General features: G+C 44.5%; 2 protein-coding genes and 1 pseudogene across 2 annotated transcripts in view; 2 read left to right on the top strand and 1 right to left on the bottom strand.

Moving 5' to 3' along the window:
* The window catches only part of LOC124593953 (lipopolysaccharide-induced tumor necrosis factor-alpha factor homolog), a 376268-nt gene extending 367337 nt beyond the window's left edge, over positions 1-8931 (bottom strand). The window contains exon 1 of the mRNA XM_047132304.1: positions 8913-8931. Within this exon, the coding sequence (XP_046988260.1) occupies positions 8913-8931 (19 nt within the window). The remainder of the gene's footprint in view (positions 1-8912) is intronic.
* LOC124545216 (lipopolysaccharide-induced tumor necrosis factor-alpha factor homolog) overlaps positions 1-16949 on the top strand; it is a 118425-nt gene that overhangs the window by 20622 nt on the left and 80854 nt on the right. The gene's annotated exons all lie outside the window — the stretch shown is intronic.
* Positions 6714-6831, top strand: LOC124558597 (annotated as a pseudogene).

Below are 16949 nucleotides of genomic sequence, written 5' to 3'. Positions count from 1 at the left end.
GACGGCGACAGGCTGCGATGGAGCTGTAGGCGACAAGCGGATGGCTGCAAAACGACGTCGGCTCACGGTCCAGGCGGGAAGATACTCCGACTGGTGTTGAACACATTACGGCGACAATAAGGCAGGCGACTAGACCCACAACAGGCGACGAGACTTGGCGGCGAGAAGCTGGAGGACCAGGCGATACACTGGCGATGACGAGCAGCTACGAGGCTGGACGAGAGGACATAGAGGCGATGAAACAGCAGTGACGGAGAGACGAGATGGAAGTCGACAAACATGAGGAGAGCGGGATTTTAGCTCATCAAGTAAGACACTCAAGGAGCAGCCTTGGCAGTGTACGCATATGATTCACTGTGGATTCCATCACGGTAGTATTGTTGGTCTTGAGCTGCAATTTATAGCAGAGTTAGACTTCCGCTGCCCCCTAAGCCCTTAGGTGCTACTTCATTTTTCAGAGCCGCACTGTTGTCCCGTCTTGTGGATTAGATGACTGGCGAAATCTTAGAGTGCTGGATCCCAAGCCTTGCTTAAACTGAAACTTCCCTCCCAGATTATTATCTTTTCGAACACCTCTGTTTCGGTAGATTTCTTAATGCGTTGTTCCAGAAACTCAACCATTTGCACTATACATTGGTCTCATAAAATAAATTCGTATGACACGAATAGTTGAGGGATCCTGAAGCTCAGGCACCTTCTCTTTTAAAAGTATGAGAGCTGCGTGCTTGGACATATCAGTTACGTGTAAGTGACCGTAATGGTCGTGTTCATAGTATGGTGTGGAGGTGATGAGTGAAGGGAGAGGGCGAAACCAGCTGCTGGTGTGTAGACTACTCCTACCAAGGGGGCCACCAAGCTAAACATCCCCATCCAAGTGAGGCATGCCCTCATTCATGAGACACTGCAGACAGCTTTGGAATTTAATCCAAGATATTGGTGCAAGGAGTAATGATCAGGGACTTTACATCACCACTCCTCATGTCCTCTCTGTCCTTAAGATAAAAGGAAAATCGTCAAATGCGCGTGGCATACCCGGATGGTCAGCCATCAAAGTACTGGCTATGCACGACGGTGCTTCACTTCAGTGATCCAATGGGAACTTGCGTATCCACCTCAACACGGTCCTTGATGCACTGTTCTTGCTGGTATTTTATTTCACACTCATACTCGTGACATCGCTTGGTGAAAATTGATTTGTTTGGTAACTGGTTGTTTTAGTCACGTGTGTAGCTAACATTCCTTACATCTCTTTGATGGTTCTAGTAGTCCCTCACATGAGACACAACACATTCATATGGTATGAGGTACACGGCCGGCTTTCGGAGTCCCATATCATCTTCAATATTAGAAAAAAGACTTATCTTTGGCGACAAGAGCGAAATACACTGGACCTCATTTTCCCACAGGGGTATACCGATTTTTCTGGACATCGGACAGGGTTAAAGCAGATAAGAAATTCTTGGCTTTTCGTTTTCTTTCTCCGTCTCAGCCTTTCCCTTGGGGTTGATTTTTGACTGTAATATCCATTCAGTTCTTCGGCAAGGGCACCTTGTGTGATAGCGTTAAAGTTCCATGGGTCATGGTATGCAACAATGGATTTCTTTGTGACTGAGTGACGGCTCGAGGTGTGGAGATACAGGTCAGTGTGCTTGGGAATCAACAACCCGGCTGAACACCCGATTGCACACCATTAATCAATGACAACGAGAAAACCCTAGAGATAAAAGAACTCAGCACAGGACAAAGTGTTGTAGGAGCAGACTGGACTGTAAAATATTTCAAGGATTTCCGAGAGTGTTAGGTACAATAAATATGGCGAGGATGGATAGAAAGAAATGGGAAATGGTTTCAATCCCGGCGAAAATATGAGAACTAAGGGAAGAATCATATAGAACTGGGGTTTAAATAAAGGTAGTAGATGTATGAGACGTTTCACGTCTCACAGGAATGAGTTTACTCTCTGTATAATTTTCCTTACGTTGATCTCAGGATTTTCATCGTAATTATTTGTAGAATATACTAAAGTGACCACTAGTGGTACGGAACGTCTCTGCTACACAAGCTGCAGGAATACAATGAGCTATGAATGACCAAACAAGATACTTCTCACCCAAGAAATACTGCGCAGGTACTCTTACAGGCGTATTCAGATACAACAACATTTTAAATTCTAACTTCCAAAGGCCCAGATATTCTTTAAATTGTTAAAGTTGGTGTCCCAGAGTTCTTGACGCGTGGTTAAGAACTGTAGTCAATATTGCCAAGTGGCATGATGTTTCGAGTGCTGCAGATTGCGATGTGTGAATCCAATTTCCAGATCGCAAGTTGACTCAATGTAGTTCCTCACAGATCTTTTCCTCAAGAGCATTTGATTTAATTTACCTATTTTCCACGGCGCACATAAATTTGAGATATCTAACTGTTTAAAAGTGTAGAGAAACAGCTCTTAAACATTGTATGTAGTACTGTAAGATTTAATTTTAAAATTTTTATTCGCAGTTGCCATACGTGCAGTTAACGTAGTAAAAGAAAGACCGTGTGACGTAATTTATTTTCAGTTACTCATTTCAACTTCTTTAATTTTGATATGACGTGCTATTAAATCATATAAAAAGACTATTCTTCTCTTTTTTAATAATTCTTCAATAAAATATATTGTTTGATACGTAATGGCATTTTCCTCGAATTTTGTTACGGACACTCCTTATGACGGTGTCGCGTACCGTCGATTCTACCGCGCTTATTCTGTATTTGGAATCTGAGCGTGCACCTGTAGATTCGTGACGCTTCTACAGTCATTACCACTCCCGCCACATATGTTGAGACGCTCGCAAACTGTTCGGATTTTGCTATATAATGTGGAGTATACGGAAAGACTCACCCCAAGCAAGGAAAGAAAAACTGTTCCCTTCTCGGGTTCTATCTGATGACGCCCGAGGAGCTGTTTGATAATGCAAACTGCCAGATTCTCACCTTGCTAACGCGTACATAATTGCCTTCGCTTCACCCGCTAGAGAACACTTCCAGAGACCATTGTGACTGGCGTATTTGAAGTTCTTGGCAATGAAATCCGATGTTATTGTTTGAGTACCCACTAGAAAAGGGCATCGTACACTGACGCAGATACGTCTGCACATCTTAGTGTTACAGCATCTAACCAACACTGTGAACGAAGCTCTTACGGCCACGCAGACAAAACTGCAGTAATTTCGTGTTAAGGTCACTTTGTGTTCTCAGGTACCTGCACATCATTGCGTACGGCCCTCTCTTATCGGCTGCTTTCACAAACGCATCACTGTGATAGGACCACGCCCAATACGTGCCGTAATAACATTTCCCAGAAATCGATCATTCTACTCCATTTGAACTCAGTCAGGTGTTGATACTGCACCCTTTGATGTCGACGGCTCATGCTGACCCGTCTCGTTAACTAAGGTCGCTAAAACCCGTTCACGCGGCGCTTGTCGACTCAGATGTAGTCAGTTTAAATACTGGTGGTGAAAAAAATTTGCACGGTCATTATTTGACCGCTAAGGTGAGGAAAGGCGGTGGCGCCAAGTTTCTGTTAATCAGATTGTGCGCCAGTGTCCTTGATTAAATTGCAAATCTTTCCTCAGTCTCTCATGAAGTGAGTGCATCGGGATGGGGACGATAGGGTTGGCGGCCTACTTGGTTCTATTGGTGTGAAGTAAGTTCGTCGGAGCTGGATTTCATCGTCTACCTTCACGTCATACATAACAATACTAGCACAACACTTTACAAGCATTATCCACATGACGCAGAAACACTCCTAACACTTGAAATCGCACGTATCTAAAGGTTATCAATTCAGCTAAATACCTAGGGATTACAATTAGAACAACTGAAACTGGAACTAACACATAGATAATTTGTGAGTAAGGCGAACCAAAGACTACTTGTTACAGGCAGGACACCTCGAAAATGTAACAAATCTGCTACACTGCCTATACTTCTAACACATTTTCGAGCCACCACCTTCTGTGACCAAGTGTAAAAGCAAGTGCAGATATATACTGTGTGTATTTTTGTGCAGTACCTGATGATGTACGTTTATGGGAACCGATTCGTTATGAAAATCACGATGCAGTCCACTCGCCATCACCACACCGTCTAGCTACAATTAGTCCCAGATATAATATTCGTGTAACTATGCCATACGATGATGAGCCTGCAGTGGCTCAGAAAAGTGTTAATGGTACAATAGATCGTATCAAAAATCCAAGAAAGTGACCGGTTGCATATATATTCCCACATAAATAGCAGCAGTCGAACGTTTTCTGTATCAAGAAAGGCCCCTTACCACCAACATGCGGTCGTGCATTAATCTGCTGAAATGTAGTGTTTCGCAGGGATCGAATGAAGGGTAGAACCACGGGTCGTAACACATCTGAAATGTAGCGTCCACTGTTCAGAGTACCGTCAATGCGAACAAGAGGGGACCGAGACGTGTAACTAATGGCGCCACATACCATCACGCCTGGTGATACGCCAGTATGGCGATGACGAATACACGCTTCCAATGTGCGTTCACCGCGATATCGCTAACACGGATGCGACCATCATGATGCTGTAAACAGAACCTCGTTTCATCCGAAAAAATGACGTTTTGCCATTCGTGCACCCAGGTTCGTCGTTGAATACACCATCGCAGGCGCTCCTGTCTGTGATGCAGCGTCAAGGGTAACCGCAGCCATGCTCTCCGAGCTGATAGTCCATGCTGCTGCAAACGTCGTCGATATGTTCGAGCCGTGCGGTTAAAGGCGCTGCAGTCTAGAACCGCAAGACCGCTACGGTCGCAGGTTCGAATCCTGCCTCGGGCATGGATGTTTGTGATGTCCTTAGGTTAGGTTTAACTAGTCCTAAGTTCTAGGGGACTAATGACCTCAGCGGTTGAGTCCCATAGTGCTCAGAGCCATTTGAACCATCTGAACTGTTCGTGCAGATGTGTCTTGCAAACGTCCCCATCTGCTGACTCAGGGATCGAGACGTGGCTGCACGGTCCGTTACAGCCATGCGGATAAGATGCCTGTCATCTCGACTGCTAGTGATAAGAGGCCGTTGGGATCCAGCAGGGCGTTCCGTATTACCCTCGTGAACCAAATGATTCCATATTCTGCTAACAGTCATTGGATCTCGACCAACGTGAGCAGCAATGTCGCGATACGATAAACCGCAATCGCGATAGGCTACAATCCGACCTTTATCAAAGTCGGAAACGTGATGGTACGCATTTCTCCTCCTTACACGAGGCATCACAACAACGTTTCACCAAGCGACGCCGGTCAACTGCTGTTTGTGTATGAGAAATCGGTTGGAAACTTTCCTCATGTCAGCACGTTGTAGGTGTCGCCACCGGTGCGAACCTTGTGTGAATGCTCTGAAAAGCATATCACAGCATCTTCTTCCTGTCGGCTAAATTTCACGTCTGTAGCACTTCATCTTCGTGCTGTAGCAATTTTAATGGCCAGTAGTGTAGATATACTGGAGAAAAACATGCCTGCACTATGCTTGTCCGTCTTCTGCCAGAGTATTTCTGTGTGGTAAGAGGCTTCTATCAGTTAGGACTGACACCGGACGCCAAAAAAGTGCAGCGAAGAGCAGCTCGTTTTGTACTATCGCGGAATAGCGGAGAGTGTGTCACGGTTACGATACCAAGTTGGAATGGCAGACATTAAAACAGACGTTTTTCGCTGAGTCGAGATCTTTTCACGAAATTTCAATCACCAGTTTTCTCCGACGATTGCGAAAATATTCTGTTGACGCCAACCTACGCACGAAGAACTGAGCACCGCAATAAGATAAATCAGTGCTCGCACAGAAAGATTAAAGTGTTAGTTTTCCCGTCAGTTGTCTGAGAGTGGAACGGTAGAGAAATATTGTGAAAGTGCTTCGACGACACCCCTTCCAGGCACTTCAGTGTGAAAGGCAAAATGGCTCTGAGCACTATGGGACTTAACTTCTGTGGTCATCAGTCCCCTAGAACTTAGAACTACTTAAACCTAACTAACCTAAGGACATCACACACAGCCATGCCCGAGGCAGGATTCGAACCTGCGACCGTAGCAGTCGCGCGGTTCCGGACTGAGCGCCTTAACCGCGAGACCACTGCGGCCGGCTGTGAAAGGCAGGGCGGTCATGTAGATGCACACATTTCATAACAGATGACAGGCACCAGATGGTACGCACAGCAGCTCCGTGTACCGACCCTCACGTCATCTGAGCCTCTGGTCTGAAGATAGTCAAAGAGACTAGGCACCGGAATTAAATAATTTATTGCGAACTGCCTCGGGATTTTGTTTTTAAAATTGTAATTCACAATCGCTGCGGTTCCTAACTGGTCAAAAATTATTGGGTCGGTAAGATCAACGGTACGCCGCTACCATTACTACCTACCCCGAGACGGTAATGTATGAATCTGCCCCAAACTACCATTTACTTAGTGTGGGACTCACTACCTGGTACTTTACTTCACGATTCCGTTTCGTTTGATGGGTTTTTCGTGACAGCTCAGCGTAACACTGACCTTCCTGGACTCACAAGAGAGGGGGTTACTGGGTTTACGAGTAACATCTCTACCTGTAATTTTAGTCAGACATTGCTGGCACGCTGTTGCACGCAACCTCTGCCTTGAAATACATTCGAGCCTTTCTTTCTGGCTGAGGTAGTTTCCACAAACGGTAGTATATTTTATAGCCAACGGCCTTGCCGCAGTGGTAACACCGGTTCCCGTCTGATCACCGAAGTGAAGCGCTGTCGGGCTGTGCTAGCACTTGGATGGGTGACCATCCGGTCTACCGAGCGCTGTTGGCAAGCAGGGTACACTCAGCCCTTGTGAGGCAAATTGAGGAGCTACTTGATTGAGAAGCAGCGGCTCCGGTCTCGGAAACTGACATACGGCCGGGAGAGCGGCCCTCCGTACCCGCATCCAGTGACGCCTATGGGTTGAGGGTGACATGGTGGTCTGTCGGTACCGTTGAGCCTTCATGGTCTGTTCGGGAGTAGTTTTTAGTTTTAGTATATTTTATGGTTACATGTGGAATTTCGAAATGTTGAGATGACTGATGCGTGGTTTTCCTTGCGTACTGTAATCAATGGCTTCTCAAGATAACCCCACCCAAAACCCTGGCAATACTTACAGAACGAACGATCCACAGCTTTCATGACTTTCTTTCCAACCATTTACAGCTGCTTCTACAATTATCGATCATACTGAAACACTTTGGACTGAACCTCAGTTACAAACAAACATCGAAACTCCAGATACTTACCATCCAGTAGAAAGCATCTACTTATCCGACAGAACGCCCATAACTTACTAAGATTACTACTAGGCGAGTAATCAATGGGGTATCATCCCTCGTCATCCCTCATCCTCCCTCAACACCAACAATGCCTTAATCCATCCCATGCCAATACAACCTGGGTATCGACTCCAAAAAAGTTCTCTCTCCAAATCTTTGAACGCTGTATTCTCTGCTTTACTTTCCACGTCCGTTTATCCTCTCTTACACGAACCTTCCACCAGCCCACCACCTTCCTCTCACCGACACTGAACACCTCCAGTATCTTAAACATCCCGCGAACTCACTTTCCTCATGATGCTCATGAGCTACTATATCTATCCCCAATCCCAAGCCGGCCGTTGTGCCCGAGCGGTTCTAGGCGCTTCAGTCCGGAACCGCGCTACTGCTACGCTCGCAGGTTCGAATCCTGCGTCTAGCATGGATGTGTGTGATGTCCTCACGTTAGTTAGGTTTAAGTAGTTCTAAGTCTAGGGGGGGGGGGGGGGGGGACTGATGACCTAAGATGTTGTCCCATAGTGCTCAGAGCCATTTGAACCATTTGAATGCAATCCCAATTCCCTAAAACTCAGCTTCCGATATTACATCCACTCCTGAATACCAGTACCATTGCTCCGTTAATAACCGTTACCTTTGTAAGGTACCATTTATTTCGACATTACATTTTTATTCCTTATTTTCCTGATACACGTTTTATATCGCATCTGCAGATATCAGCATTCAGTGAGCTCGGGCATTACTGAAGAACGTACGGTGTGGAGTAACGTAATATTTCGCACACTGGCTGAAGTAGATGTTGGTCCACCTAGCATTGCCAGTAGATGGTGGGGTGAGGTGCTGAGGCTAGCTACGAGGAAGACAGTTCGCACGATAGGCACGGAAACAAGAGCCATTCTGGCCCGAAGCAAGTCATTTTGTGCAATAAATATTTGCTAATGAATGCGACTTACTACAGACTTTAGGAGAAGCCTATTGGCCATACGCACTTTCTTACAGCAATATTATGACGCAAGAAAGCAGCTAAAACTGATGGAGTGTTCCATTTCTTTCAGATGACGGTGTTTTCGTAAATAAACAGATCGTAAAGGCATCCAAGAACATTATTTCATCTAATATAGCTTCTCGCTTTCATCGCGTAGAAGTTACGGGATATACAATTGCACTTTCCAGGGAATCCGATGGCGTTGATACTGATTCTACGAGAAACACAAACTAAACAGAGCTCTGCGGCAAAACAGATAGGAGGAAACACCACGCGACGACCCACTAAAATAATCCATGGACGGCTTGTATTATTTTCCGTAGAATACCAGATGGATAAGAACAGCCAGCCATACTGCAAGCCTCTGAGGCCGTCCTCTACGGACTCGTTAAGTAAAATGACACTTTTGAAGGTTTAGTGAAAAATGGAGGGGGGTTGATATTTCCCTTACCCAGTCCCGGTGCAGGTCCTTCCACTTTTTAGTGCAGTGAAGCTTTTAGCAGTATTTTTGAAAGGCAGTTTAAAACCATCATTTCGATGATTTTGAAATATATTTAAATATTTTGTCTTTTTAATACATTTAAACTATATGTACTGGTATAAATTACTTTGGTTGAAGAGCGGCATGTTGTACCGCTGCCGATAGTGTCGTGACGCATCATGAATTCCAACCACCGTACGAGCCGTTCCCGTTCCACGGCGTGTCCTCATGCGAGATGTTAACAACCGGCAGCAGAGGAGCGGCGCACGGCGCACGGACGCTTTCCGGGAACGTGACCCTCGGCAAGACGAACAGCTTCTGTCGCAGGAACGCTGCTGCCAGCACCAGCGACGTTGCACAAGACGCAGTTTTCCTTTCAGAGAACTGTCGACTTCTCTGAAGTTGTACCGACGAAGCTGGTGAATCAATTCCGAGATCGCGCGCCACAAGTTTTTAGAGATGCAATTCAGCAGAATACAACTTGTTTCCTACTGCGAGGAACAGGGCTTCGGAGTATATCTCTTCACCACTGTGCATAAACTCTAATTGTGTATAATCACGAGAACAGATGCCCGCGAAAATTGAACACTTAAGCCAACTTCAAACATATCAGGGAGTACGGCAGCGTTGCGAACTACCGCACCTGCTGTCTAATTTAAAACAGAGACTAAGACCGTCTTCCACAGACATGCAAGACAAAAAATAACTTAACTTTCAAAAGCAGACGTTTCTTCATTTGTAAGAGAGAAAGATACGTGTGAACAGGATCATTTAAGGATTCAGTGGCATATCATCCGGAATGCAGAAAATGGCCAATTCTGTAGGAGTGGACTAAATCTACGAATGACTGAGGGAATAATAAAACAATAACGGGTAACGTTTTCTCAGAGATGCATAATCCAGTTTCACCGAGATGAATGAAGTGGCAAACATTAACAATTCTAAATGACCAGTGCAGTGTTGAGGATATCCTACAGTATTACTTTTTATAAACCAGTTGTCGCCTCTCAGTGTCATCACAGACTTTGGCTATCGTCGTCAAAGAGGATACATTATTGGTGAAGAACGTTGGAAAACATATTACACATCGACGATTAGGCTCTGAGTAAATGTCATGTTATACAGAACAGTAGTAAGGAAACTGAAAATGTTAAATCAGCGAAAGCTGGCGTGTACATGTGGTTAAAACTACATAATAGCCTATATAATAACTGAAATTAAATTGACAGTCTTAAGAAGATAAAATTAATACCAGACAAGAGTACTGAAGAACAGTTTAACGACGTATTATACATGGAAAGTCACACAGAAACAGAATAAAAAATATAATTGTGAATTGTAACAGGGAATACATAAACTAAATTATATATCAATGATACATAAAATTCCTCTTAGTGTAGGGAACATGTACCTACTATAAAACAGAATTATGGAGCACACAAAGTCACTGAGGGATTAACAGAGGACCAGAATGGAACAATTTGGGTGCATAGATCCTGAGAAATCAGTACCCAGAACAACCACCTCTGGCCGTAATAACGGCCTTGATACGCCTGGGCATTGAGTCAAAAGGAGCTTGGATGGCGCGTACAGGTTCAGGTGCCTATGCAGCTTCAACACTAAACCACAGTTCATCAAGAGTATGCCGGCCGCTGGTGGCCGAGCGGTTCTGGCGCTACAGTCTGGAACCGCGCGACCTCTACGGTCGCAGGTTCGAATCCTGCCTCGGGCATGGATGTGTGTGTTGTCCTTAGGTTAGATAGGTTTAAGTAGTTCTAAGTTCTAGGGGACTTATGACCTCAGCAGTTGAGTCCCATAGTGCTCAGAGCCATTTGAACCATCAAGAGTAGTGACTGGCGTATTGTGACGAGCCAGTTGCTCTGCCACCACTGACCAGACGTTTTCAATTGGTTAGAGATCTGGAGAATGTGCTGGCCAGGGCAGCAGTCGAACATTTTTCTGTGTCCAGAAAGGCCCGTACAGGACCTGCAACATGCGGTCGTGCATTATCCTTCTGAAATGTAGGGTTTCGCAGAGATCGAATGAAGGGTAGAGCCACGGGTCGCAACACATCTGAAATGTAACGTCCACCGTTCAAAGTGCCGTCAATGCGAACAACAGGTGACCGAGACGTGTAACCAATGGCACACCATACCATCACGCCGGGTGATACGCCAGTATGGCGATGACGAATACACGCTTCCAATGTGCGTTCACCGCGATGTCGCCAAACACGGATGCGACCATGATGATGCTGTAAACAGTACCTGGATTCATCCGAAAAAATGACGATTTGCCATTCGTGCACCCAGGTTCGTCGTTGAGTACACCATCGCAGGCGCTCCTGTCTGTGATGCAGGGTCAAGGGTCACTGCAGCCGTGGTCCCCGAGCTAATAGTCCATGCTGCTGCAAACGTCGTCGAACTGGTCGTGCGGATGGTTGTTGTCTTGCAAACGTCCCCATCACTTGACTCAGGGATCGAGACGTGGCTGCACGATCCGTTACAGCCATGCGGATAAGGTGCCTGTCATCTCGACTGCTAGTGATACGAGGCCGTTGGGATCCAGCACGGCGTTTCGTATTACCCTCCTGAACCCACCGATTCCACATTCTGCTGATAGTCATTGGATCTCGACCAACGCGAGCAGCAATGTCGCGATACGATAAACCGCAATCGCGATAAGCTACAATCCGACCTTTATCAAAGTCGGAAACGTGATGGTACGCATTTCTCCTCGTTATACGAGGCATCACAACGACGTTTCACCAGGCAACGCCGGCCAACTGCTGTTTGTGTATGAGAATTCGGTTGGAAACTTTCCTCATGTCAGCACGTTGTAGGTGTCTCCACCGGGGCCAACCTTGTGTGAATGCTCTGAAAAGCTAATCATTTGCATATCACAGCATCTTCTTCCTGTCGGTTAAATTTCGCGTCTGTAGCACGTCATGTTCGTGTTGAAGCAAGTAATTTTCTATAGCCCACTATTGGCTAGTAATAGGGCCTAAATCTTTGATGTTGAAAATACAGTGGGCACAAAATGTGTGTTCCTTGCAATATAAGAAATCTTTTACTTTACCAAGTAGAAACATGTCAGTGTCTTGGCTACACTCTCTAACCATACGATTGAGCTTACACCGGAAAGCAATCGCCAAGCAAACACTGAACTAGTCAAGAAGTTAGTTAATACAAATTTGTGCAGCTGACGACTGATTCGTTCTGCTCTTAAAACATGCTTCACAGTTGCTGATTGACAGCCATGAATAAAATTTCGCAGTACATCATACACATATCTGAACCAGTACTTAATACTTGTACCTAAAGGCTCTTCATTCAATACACTTTGAAGACTTTTGCATCAGTGTTTCAGGCAGAAGTCAACTAAGAGGTCCCTCATAACTAAGCCATCTAACTATTTATATAAAAAGTACCTTGCGACTGGAAATAGTTTTGTGTTAAGCGTATCTCATTGGCTAGCCTTAAGTCATTCACTTCTGCTGGAGTGAGATAAGATCTGTACATAAACTGTTAGACACACATTCCTCTACTGATATGTTTGAAAACAAACTACAATCACAATCTGCAAGGATACTAAATTAGCATTGTGTGTGATGGGTAGCTCTTTTATTTACAGAGTCCACTGAGTTTGAAATATCAAGCTTTGGTTTGAATTTTGTCGTACTTTTAATTAAAACATGAAGTTTGCTTGTCAATTGGTAGGATGGAGCTATGAATGAGGATACAACAGGATGGATCCAGCTACACCTTGCTTACGTAGTTTTGGGAACCCATACAATCTAGGATACAATGGGTTCATGTTAGTTGATACTTCTTCCTCAAGATCAGAAAATTTACTTTCACAGGAATTAGACATTTAATGTCACAATATTGTGAAAAGGAAAGTTGCTACTCACCATATAACGGAGAGGCTGAGCCGCAGATAGGCACAACAAAAAGACTGTCACAAATAATAGTTTTCGGCCAGTAAGGCCTTCGTCAGAATTAGACGGCAAACGTGCACACATACCCACTGACGTAAACGCAGCTAACACACACATATAATGCCAGTTTTAAATAACTTAGTAAGATCGTTGGGAAGGATTTGGGAAAATCTGGGAGTCAGGAAGTATACTTCTTGCAAACAATCACTCTTGTTCAAAACCACAATAGTGTCGTCCTTCTGCTTTTGTGGCAATCACATAATTTCTCTTTAAAAATTTTAAGGGTGTTGAGGTCGATAGTCTGTGTGTGATGTTACTCTCAGATGTTTTGATTTTCTTCACGGCATGACTGTGCGAGATGGCGCAATGATTAGCATACTGAAGTTGCATTCAGGACGACGAAGGTTCAGATACCTGTCGGATACACAGATTTAGTTTCTCCGTGATGATTTCTCTAAGTCCCTTAAGGCAAATGCCGGGATGGTTCACTTAAAAAGGGCACGACCCATTTCATTCCCCATCTTTCCTTCATCTTCATCTACATCTACGTGATTTCTCTGTTATTCACAATAAAGTGCCTGGCAGAGGGTTCAGTGAACCACCTTCAAGCTGTCTCACTACCGTTCCACTCTCTAACGGCACGCAGGAAAAACGAGCACTTAAATTTTTCTATGTGAGCCCTGATTTCTCTTATTTTATCGTGATGATCATTCCTCCTATGTAGGTGGGTGCCAACAGAATGTTTTCGCAATCGGAGGAGAAAACTGGTGATTGAAATTTCATGAGAAGATCGCGTCGCAACGAAAAAAGTCTTTGTTTTAATGATTGCCACTCCAATTCACGTATCATGTCTGTGACACTATCTCCCCTATTTCGCGATAATACAAAACGAGCTGCCCTTCTTTGTACTTTTTCGATGTCATCCGTCAGTTCCACCTGATGCGGATCCCAAACCGCACAGCAATACTCCAGAATAGGGCGGACAAGCGTGGTGTAAGCAGTCTCTTTAGTAGACCTGTTGCACCTTCTAAGTGTTCTGCCAATGTATCGCAGTCTTCGGTTTGCTCTATCCACAATATTATCTACGTGATCGTTCCAATTTAGGTTATTTGTAATTGCAATCTCTAAGTATTTAGTTGAATTTACAGCGTTCAGATTTATGTGCCTTATCGGGTAATCGAAAGTTAGCTGATTTCTTTTAGTACTCATGTAAATAACTTCACACTTTTCCTTATTCAGGGTCAGTTGCCACTTTTCGCACCATACAGGTATCTTATCTAAATCATTTTGCAAGTCGTTTTGATCATCTTATGACTTTACAAGACGGTAAATGACAGCATTATCTGCAAACAATGTAAGACGGCTACTCAGATTGTCTCCTATGTCGCCAGCCGGAGTGGCCGAGGGTTCTAGGCGCTACAGTCTGGAATCGCGCGACCCCTACGGTCGCGGGTTCGAATCCTGCCTCGGGCATGGATGTGTGTGATGTCCTTAGGTTAGTTAGGTTTAAGTAGTTCTAAGTTCTAGGGGACTGATGACCTCAGAAGTTAAGTCCCATAGTGCTGAGAGCCATTTGAACCAATCTCCTATGTCGTTAATACAGATCAGGAACAACAGAGGGCCTATAACATTTCCTTGGGGAACGCCGGATATTACTTCAGTTTTACTCGATGACTTTCCGTTTTTACTACAGCCTGTGACCTTTCTGACAGGAAATCACGAATCCAGTCACACAGCTGAGGCGATACTCCGTAGGCACGCAGTTTGGTTAGAAGACGATTGTGAGGAACGGTGTCGATAACCTTCTGGAAATCTAAAAATATGGAATCAATTTGACATCCCCTGTCGATAGCACTTATTACTTCATGAGTATAAAGAGCTAGTTGTGTTTCACAAGAACGAATTTTTCTAAAACCGTGCTGACTGTGTGTCAAATCGTTTTCTTCGAGGTACTCCTTAATCTGAGTTTGTGCTCAGTCTCTAGTGAAGTCATTAACAACTCAGTGTTTTGCAGTAGCGTCCTTAGCTAAAGCTTGTTCAATATCTATCTTCTTTACAGGTAGATGATGGAGGAGGGAAAGGACCATACTGAAGACATATCGAGTATATTTCGCTCATTTGTTGAAAAGACTAGGTTTTACAGGTTATTGACATGTTATGAAAACTTTTGTCTGCAGACTGGAGTTAGGGGTACACTCATATTACTTACCCCATCTAATTTTCTGTTCTGTCGCAATAATACATCTTGTAAGAGCAGTCACGAACTTAACTATCGAGAACATCAAACTCATGCACTCAGCAGAGATGTATGGACACGTGTACCATTTTTACACGAATACTCCCGTTGTCACTAGCACGCTGTCACTTCTTTATTTTTTTCCCTTTATATACAGAGATCGCAGTGGTTCTGTTTGCCGCGGTGAACTGGTGACATAGTTTCGCGAAATTTCGGGTTGCACGCTGTTTAAGCCAAATGTGTTGTCTTGAGAATGCGTTTTGTTTCAGTAGTCTACCGTAAAAGTAATAATTAGAAATCATTCGTAGTTACTTATTGTCAACGTAATTATGGCACTGTGGTGCTCCCGTAGCTGCTGGCTGCCGTTATTTAAACGGTTTTCTTGATGGTACTGATGGATTATACTGGTAGTTGACTGTTGAACGTTCTGTGAACAGAGGAATCATGTTTTTCTGTTAACAGTAGTGCAAAGGAACACATCTGTGAACTTTACTAGGCCACTTTACAAATTTACTGCAACTGAAGCACTAGTCGGTGATGAAGATTTAACAATATCAGCAGTAATTTATTCTCACTAAAAAAGGTCGAAAGTAGATCCACAGCGTGTTGTTGGTAATCATTTTTAAGTCTAGAATTTTTTCGTTTTCTTTTTTTTTTAGAATGAGTTGTTGGACGAGGACTGCAAACTCTGTGAAATGAGAAGAATGAAAGAAACCACTCCCCAACTGACGACGAAATTCAGTAGATGAGAAAGTAAGAAAGGATGGACGCAACATAGTTTTGCGAAAACATGCACGTAGGTGATACGTGAAAAGCTAGTGAGAACAGGATGTGTTAGTAGTATAAGAAAATGCTTTGCTGCCCATCTCGACCCATATATGCACTGCTCACACAGAAGCAAAAGGTAAGAGCGTCCATACGCCAGCGACTTACTTGCATAGCACAAGAGCCAATAATCACAGGACAGAGGAAGAAGTCGCAGGGTGCAACGTCAGGAAAGCGTAAGAAGCGGGAGGGGTGGGTCAGTAAAATTTGGTAGCCCAAAGAAACAACATGTGTGATTCTGTCGTATGCAGAATGATCTGAGAAGCTGTTGTGAAGTAGAAACACAACGGTGGGCAGTTTCTCGCAGCGTTCAGTTTCGGCAGCCTACCGTGAGAGCGTCACGAGATTTTGGTACCGTTTTGTGCTTCTATGACGCCTTGTCTCTTACGAGCATAACGTGTTGGCACCAGACCGTGGTAGTTCCAGGAACCGCTGTCGCCTTGCCTGCTTTTGGCTGGGTCTTCACCGTTTTCAGAGGTTGCCACACCGCGTGTTACCAGTTCGATTTCCTCCTTTGTCTCGGGATCATAATATTCCTATCACTTGTCCATGATGATGGAGCGGCTAAAAGAGACATTCATCTTGCCTGTCTTCATCTTGGCAGGTTTCCTCTGGTGTCTCGGCTCGGTGGGCTCTTACAACGGTTGTGTGCAATAGCGGAACCAGAGGACAACGACCTTGACAGAGAACAGAATCTAGAGCAACATGTTGAAAAATAATCCACGATGAATTTTTCACTTTTCCCACTCTCGCCTCGGCTAAGATTCGCCGGTCTTTGAGCGCTAGCATATCGACTTGTAACTCGCGGTTTTTCACAGAGGAGTGGTTTGAAATTTCATTCTTCGTCATTCAGATTTTTTTTTGTACACACTGGTACTGCCTGCATCACCTGCTGTATGATGGTGCATTGGTGCTCTATACTTCCAACATATCAGCATGGATTGTTGCAGCGGTTTGAATTACCGCAGAGTAAGAACTGCACTTTATCAGTGGAATAGAGTATTTTGTTTTGGCCCCTCTTGTGGCTTGCTACAGTACTGTGGCGCCGGGACATGCACTGTGTGCGAAAACTGCAAACATATACGTCCAAAAACACAAATCAAGTAAATTGAAGGTGGATCTGGAGATAGGAAAGGGAAGGAAAGGAACTGATTCTATCAGCT

Source organism: Schistocerca americana, chromosome 1 (assembly GCF_021461395.2).
Source record: "Schistocerca americana isolate TAMUIC-IGC-003095 chromosome 1, iqSchAmer2.1, whole genome shotgun sequence".
In the NCBI taxonomy this organism is placed as follows: Eukaryota; Metazoa; Arthropoda; class Insecta; order Orthoptera; family Acrididae; genus Schistocerca; species Schistocerca americana.
This window is presented reverse-complemented; position numbering and strand designations above follow the sequence as displayed.